We start from the raw sequence: 7,652 nt of genomic DNA, 5'->3' as shown, positions 1-7,652 counted from the left end.
AGCAGCACTTTTCAGGGCCCTGACATTACTTGGAGGGGAGCTGAATAGGAAACCTGTGAGCCGGGGATGGAATAAAGATGTCCTCTCTGCTGGAAAAGAAGGAAAACTGCCCATTTAGCCCCAGTCCATCAAGCCCGAAAAATAGGCGAGAGAGGAAAAACCACAGAGGACTGCGGCCGTGGAGAAGAAAAGGCTCGTATATACTCATCTAAACGTTGTCACAATACCGAGGGGGCTCCGAACATCCATGAATATTAAACCGCTTACCTCAACAAGGGCTTGAAAAAAGTGAACCACGTCAAAGCAGCTTTGCATTTTTTGCATGCGAACAATGATGTAAAAAAAAGGCCACGTCGAGCTTGTTTCCATTCTTGTTATTCCCGCGCTAAAGTGCGCGGACACACACAAAAAAATTAATATCACCAGCGCATGAATACGAAATGCCTGAGAAAAAAAGGTGCGAGCGACTCCCAGACTGGCTGACCCACTTCAGCGGACACTCATCACCTAAACTCACAGAAGTGTTTGTTTCAATCTTTGCTTTTTTCATCTCGCGGCATTTTTTTAAATTATGCATGAGCATTGTTTTAATTCATATATGCGCACTTGGGCGCAGCATTTAATTATTTGCGCTGCAATCCAGAATTTAATAGGTTTTAAGTCTTTAAAAACATTTTTTTAAATGCATTTATTATTATTTGTCTGTCAGCACGCATGCGCAGCTTTGCGCACACATGTTGCACGGATTTGGTGTTCATCTTTAAGTGCAGATAATGACTAAAATAAAGTTTTGGCCACTCTTCCTCCTTTTCTTCTTCTTCTTGTCTGTGCTGTGCGCGTTGACGGCTCTGCTGGCTGGTCGCGGTGCAGCAGGCAGGTCCACGCGGTGAGGGGTGTGTCATTAATAAGTAATTAGACAGGGGTCACACCAGCCACTTATATAAAGAGACCCTCACAGCCAGGCAGGGCAGCTTTACGCACAGACAGTCTGGAGCGGAAGGACGGACTGAGGAGCTGCTCTTGGCGTCCACTTCTTCCTCTTCATCTTCTTCTTCTTTTTATCGCTCCGCGCGCATCTGCACCGCTCCTGTCATTTGTAGGCGTTCTCTCTCTTTTTTTTGGCGTCTTGCAACATGGGCTCCGTGCTACCCGCCGACGCTCTGGCTCTCAAGTCTGGATTTAAGTGTCCGAGCCGCTCGCTGTCAGACGTGATCACCTCGGACATCCTGCACAGCTTCTTGTACGGCAGGTGGAGGAACGTGCTGGGAGAACACCTGGCGGAGGAGCGGCAGAGCGGCAGCCCCAAGACCGCCTTCACCGCCGAGGTGCTGGCTCAGTCTTTCGCTGGAGGTAGGCTGACGCGCTGGTTCACAGTGGGACTATTTTAATTCAGTTTAATCGCGGTTGTTTTTTTCATATTGTTGCGCATGTTTGCACGTTTTTAATTGAGGGCTCGCAGCCTATTTTTGTCGTGATTTTAATGGTTTTATTTCAGCCAAATGTGGGAATAAAAATCACGATTTAATTATAGTTTTGATTAAACTAACGTCTTTATATAAAGAATGTGTTGATGCAATTTTCCACGAATGTGTATTACTGACACTCAAGAGAGAAATTCCTTTATGTCCACTGACAGCTAATTTGGGCATTTTGTCATCACATGTAATTTCCACAGGATTCACCGCTGTGCCCCAAAAGCACGAAAAGAAAAGTCACTCTCAAACACCGATTTTCAAAAGTTTCTCACTGAGAAACTTAGTGACTCACTGACTCACTTGTTGCTGTTTTCTGCGTTTTTCCCTTATTTAGCTGCTTTTATTTCGAGCCATTTAACACATTAACCCTCTCGGAGCTTTGGGACCCCGCGTTTCGAGGCTTGTTAGGCGTGTAACTGTCGCTGATTGAAAGACGCAGGGCATTAAATTCATTTGGTTAACTTTGTGCTTGACCTGGGAAAGTTTCCACTTAAACCTCGAGGAGAGAAAGGTTCCCTTTCTTTGAGATGTCCCGGGTTTTTATCCCGCATTCATCAATCTCCGGACAGTCTCTTTTCCTCTCTTGGCAGCTATGGGGCTCCGGAGCTTTTCTCTTTCTCTCCCCTTAAAAGATTTGCTGTTCCTCGCATAATGCACCGTGAAGGCTAAATCTAATGCTATTCATTGCATGTCAACCATCTAATCGCCTTTCCATTTTTTTGTTGCAGAAATTCCTGAGTCTTTTAAACAAGCCCTCGTTTCATTCAGCGCAAATTTATTGCTACAAAGTTCTTAAAAGGATAATGAATTTGGAATTAGCCGTTTCTTTTCCAGTAAACTTTAATGAATATCACATCTGAAGCATGACAAATTGCTGGACCCTGGGCAATAGGGGACCATTTAACCCCTATTCGGCCGGGCTTTTTTTCGCACCCTCAAATTAAAAAAAAGAAATCTTTGATTTTGACATTAAAGAAGCGCAAGGTTTTTTTTCTTCTCTTTTTTTTCCTTTTTGATGCGGATGAAAACGCTTTCCGAGGGGGTTTCTGCGCACAACAAAAACCTTCAATTCAACCAGATAATCGAATTAAACGGAGGATAAGGTGTAGCTTAATATTTCGTGACTAAAATAAGATCCAGTCCATTTGCTGCTTTCAGGACTTTTCCAACAATCCTGTTTCATGAGGCGCTTTGGAGCAACTCTCTGACCGCAGCATTCCTGCTTTCTGTGAATGTGGCTGCATTTCTGTGCGGCTTTACTCGCATCAATCTGTTTGCAGACACTGATGCGCGGTCTCTTGTCACTCCTCTAGTTTTGCGCGCTCACGCTTCTTCTTTCATGTTTGCAGAGGTGCAGAAGCTGTCCAGCCTGGTGCTGCCCAGTGAAGTGATCATCGCCCAAAGCTCGATCCCTGGAGAGGGTCTGGGCATCTTCTCAAAGACTTGGATCAAAGCAGGAACCGAGATGGGCCCTTTCACGGGGAGAGTCCTGTCCCCTGAGCACGTGGACCTGCTGAAGAATAACAACCTGATGTGGGAGGTGAGACTTCATCCACTTCATTTATTCAACCTAAAGGGAAATTACCTGTATGATCCTGCTGATTATGTCACGATGCGCAGCCCACGTGGCCCCTGTTGTCCGGAGACTCGAGCCCTCAGTCAGACTTTTCCAGCTTCCTTCCTGTGTTGCCATGCTGACGCGGTTTTCCTTGCTGCTGTGTGCGCTCAGGTGTTCAACGAGGACGGCACGGTGCGCTACTTCATCGATGCCAGCCAGGAGGACCAGCGCAGCTGGATGACTTACATAAAGTGCGCCCGGAATGAACAGGAGCAAAACCTGGAGGTGGTGCAGATCGGCAGCAGCATCTTCTACAAGGCAGTGGAGGTGAGAATGAACTCAAAGTTGTCTAAATAAAAAATAATGCTGTGGGTCTGTATGCATGGATTGGGCCTTAGGTGGCTTTATGGGACTTTAGGGCAACAAAGAATGTAAACGTTCCCTCAGAACAGCGCCACCTGCTGGTCAGAATAAATATGTGATTCCTTCAAAGTTGATTGTTAAGTTGCAGCAGTCACGGAGCAGCAAACTGTAGCTCACCTTTCCCCTTTTTCTTCTCTCCTCAGACCATCCCACCAGACCAGGAGCTTCTAGTCTGGTATGGAAACACTCACAACACATTCCTGGGAATTCCTGGAGTTCCAGGCACAGATGAAGAGCAGCAGAAGAAAAGCAGGAATGGTAAGTCATGCCTGTTTTCATTGTCTGAGTGTCACCTGTTAGCCAGTGTATTTCATTGTAGTTGAAGGTTTAGATTTGTACAGGTAAACCTCTGAGCTGCAACTGTTCGTCTTTGGACTCACCCCCTTCCTCTTTTTTTTCCCCTCCCAGACGACTCCCACCCCTGCGACGGCCCTTCCTCCTGCTCTCCCTCCGCCTCCATCACCGCCGGCCGGATGCGCTGCGTCATCTGCCACCGCGGCTTCAACTCCCGCAGCAACCTGCGCTCCCACATGCGCATCCACACTCTGGACAAGCCCTTCGTCTGCCGCTTCTGCAACCGCCGCTTCAGCCAGTCGTCCACGCTCCGGAACCACGTCCGACTGCACACCGGCGAGCGGCCCTACAAGTGCCACGTCTGCCAGAGCGCCTACTCGCAGCTGGCGGGCCTCAGGGCGCACCAGAAGAGCGCACGGCACAAACCGGTGACGCACCCCGCCGACGTGCCGTCCCAAGCGTCCCCGCCTCCCCCACAGATGACGGCCATGCCCCACCAGCACCAGATGCCCCTGGTGCACCACATTCCCACCATGGTGCTATGATGACACACGCGCGGAGGGACAGTCGCGCAGAACAACGTTGCACTTTAGCTCATAGCTGTACAGAGAGGAGACCCTGATGAGAGAGGCCCTCATCCAGGAAATAAACGAGTCGATGTGATAGTAAAACATCCCATTCAGACATTTTTGTTGCCTTATTTGTATTGATTGTTTCTTTGGTTACACCTGATGAAAATTCCAGCAGAGAGATGTAATGTTTTAATAATCGCCTGCATTTCGGGAGGCTGAAAAACAACACAAGACGCTTCTCCGTGTAATCTTTAAACGCGAATAAGTGTCATAAATCACCACAAACGTCAGACTTTGTTTCCCACATTTCTGCACCATGTTTATTTTGCATCACAGCCTCACCAGCTCAGGATGAAAAGTACTTTTAAACAACAGATTTGTACCAATAAGTAGGAACTAAGGGGCACCAGTGTACAATGTTTCAGCTGCATCGTTCCACACTGTAAACCGATACTGTCACTTTAACCTTGCACAGACTGTATACTATACTATTGTGTAATTGTAAAATTGTATTGTATGCTACTGTACATGTGAGTGTAAATACATTTGTGCTTTCTTCTATGCTAAATAAATATGATATGATATTGGGTATGGCTACTGTAACATCTGTTGCTGCTTAAAGGCTCCCTGCTGACACATTATAATCTGTTCTTTAAAAGAGAGTAAAAATCCAGACAGAAAACTGAGAGCAGATTGAGATTGCGTTTTTCTGCTCCGAGATGATCCAATCTGAAAATCTACTTTACTCATAATAAAGCGGGAGATCTGAGGATTTTTTTTTTTGTAAAGGTGCAACATCAAATTTTGCGTAAAAATGTGAATTCTGAGAGAGCTGATTACCTCTGTTGTTAAGTAAAAGGAGCATGCACTTTGCCAAATAATTGAATGGCTTGTTTTTGTTGGTCAATCAGTAGAGCATCAGTAATGATGAAGCTATAACTCTGGAAATCCCTGCATCACAGGAGACACAGCACAGGTAAGAGCAAAAAATTAAAGAGTTCTGAAGGATTTTGCTCATAGAAGATACTAAACTGTCCTGAAAACCTTTTTTGGAGCTACAATCACAAAGACCTATTTTGAAGATCATTTTAAGGTTCATTGTTTCTGTAGCTCAAATCAGTAGAGCGTCAGTTTTGACTTTTATTGATGATGCTTCACCTGCCTATCAGGGTTGGAGAGCCAGCATACCATAAGGCAGGTGAGCAGCACATTGGCTCAGCGGTCTGGTGCCTCACTGCAGGTACAGCATACGTCCAGGGTTTGAACCTGTCAGCCTGTGAGCTGGTTTGTTCTCTCTGTATCTGTGGTGATTTCCTCAGGAAGCTCTGGACAACAGGTGCTTTGGGAAGGTGCATTAAGTGATTTGGAAAAGTTAAAACTGCTGCAGGTGTGAATGTGTCAGACTGGCAACATAAATAAGAAGGTATTCATCTCACAGGCAGGGGGCTCCCTCAGTTCTTAGAAACTCCATTTTTCTTGCTTATATAATTGTGTGTGTGCTTTTATCTTTATGTCGTGCGACTGACCATCTATAAAGTGCACTCACATTTGGACCGTTCATAATCATTTGCCATGGATTAAAAGCTTGTTCTGAAAAGACATCATTTGATATCTTACTATTTAATATTTTTTGTTCTTGGTGACAAATAATCTTTATTCTGTCAGAAGGTGCTCGTCGCCTGCAGTTATTTTTTAATTCCACATGATGGCGCCACATACTCAGGAAAAGAGAGTCTTGTAGGAGAAAAGTGGGCCTCTCCTGGAGAAACTGCGTTAGGACACATTGATGACACAGAAATACACTTTCCAACCATTTACTTGCTTCCACATTGCATTTCTACCATTAAATGATTGGTGCATGCGGCAGATCATCAGCCACTTCTGAGCTGCTGCTGCACTTGTCAGCTGTCAGACATTATCCAACTTCCCAACAAGGACTTTTCAGACAAGTCATCATTAAAACAAGCACAGAGCAATCACAGATCAACATGGTTCAAGCAAATAAGCTTCAGAGATTAATAAATTGCTAGAGGACTGTGGGCATCTCTTCTGGGAGGAATTAGGGATCTGGACCGGACTTCTTTTCATCAGAGACTGTCCACACTTTCAGCCCTGCACAAACAGGCAAACGACACAAATAAGACACCAGAGTGACGTAGATCATTACTTCAAATGGTTCAGCTTCACCCAAACGAGCAGCACCTTTACACTGGTTCAGACATCCTACTGCTGTCCTGTCCCTCTTTGAGGAGCCACAGCAGGAAGCTATCCACTCGGCGGCATTTTGCAGTGCTGATGGAAGACAATGTGAAACAGAGAGGATTTCTTTTATCTGTTTGTAGTATCAGCCACAAGTCTTTTCTGCTGTGATGATGTTGTGGCAGGTAACCTGATCCCACCCCTATCAGGTTTAACACACTTCATTCTACACACGGTCCTACTGTATACGCATTTTCATGTCTTTACTTCATTAAAATTTGTTTCTCAACACAGTGGATAGAATAATGCTGCCTGTGGGAAAGAGACAATGATGATATCAATTTATGAAAACCCTTTTGCTACAACATTGTTTAAAAACTTAAATGTATACATGCTATAAATTTGTCTCAGAAGGTTGTATTACTTACCAGAGAACAGCAGTCACATCATCTTTTCACTTCAATTTCTTCTTTTAACCTGAAGTCCAGCTCATCTGTTCCCATGTGGTCAGTGCAATGATGTGTCTCAGTTACAGAGACTCCTGTGCTCCAGTGACTGATGCTCATTCTGATGGTCGCGGACAGGGAGCGCCACCACACGGATACAGGAAGTATAATGTTACTGTTGTGTTTTTCCATAATTTTCCATTGCTTGTTTACTTCATTGACATTAAAATGGTGAAGAAAATCAGATATAGCCACTGACAATAATTAGGATAAGAACAGTGCATAAATCTATGATAAGGCATCTTTTCAAGTGAATAATCATATGTGCTCAGACTTTGATGTACATTTGTAAGTTTTTGTAAGGAAGAATTTAAGTAGAGAAAGTAGTAACAAAACTATTCTAGTATATTTAATATAATGATTATAATATATATAATTTAAAAAGTGCCACAATAAAATGTGATTTAACTTTAACATAACTTCAACATAAAACGAGAAATATATATAAATAGAAAATAATATAAAGTAATCATAGAGAGAAAGTTAAGTAAATGACAAGTCAGAAACTTATTTTTTAACGATGACAAAATATCTTGTGGCTGTTGCCAAGAGATCAGTCAGTCATTATTTACAGGAAAACATATTGCTCCCTGTAGGTACGGAATCGATTGAGTTTGCCTGACTG

The 7,652-nt window shown here is 44.1% G+C and overlaps 1 protein-coding gene across 1 annotated transcript; it reads left to right on the top strand.

Moving 5' to 3' along the window:
• The first annotated feature begins 1,133 nt into the window (after positions 1 to 1,133).
• LOC121623550 (PR domain zinc finger protein 12-like) lies at positions 1,134 to 4,295 on the top strand. The gene is made up of 5 exons (XM_041960864.1): positions 1,134 to 1,350; positions 2,825 to 3,015; positions 3,205 to 3,360; positions 3,600 to 3,714; positions 3,865 to 4,295. The coding sequence occupies exons 1-5, from the start codon at positions 1,134 to 1,136 to the stop codon at positions 4,293 to 4,295; spliced, it is 1,110 nt and encodes a 369-aa protein (XP_041816798.1).
• Positions 4,296 to 7,652: the final 3,357 nt, after the last annotated feature.

Source organism: Chelmon rostratus, chromosome 19, assembly GCF_017976325.1.
Source record: "Chelmon rostratus isolate fCheRos1 chromosome 19, fCheRos1.pri, whole genome shotgun sequence".
Classification (NCBI taxonomy): domain Eukaryota; kingdom Metazoa; phylum Chordata; class Actinopteri; order Chaetodontiformes; family Chaetodontidae; genus Chelmon; species Chelmon rostratus.
The sequence above is the reverse complement of the archived record's forward strand: the minus strand, read 5'-3'. Positions and strand labels throughout refer to the sequence as shown.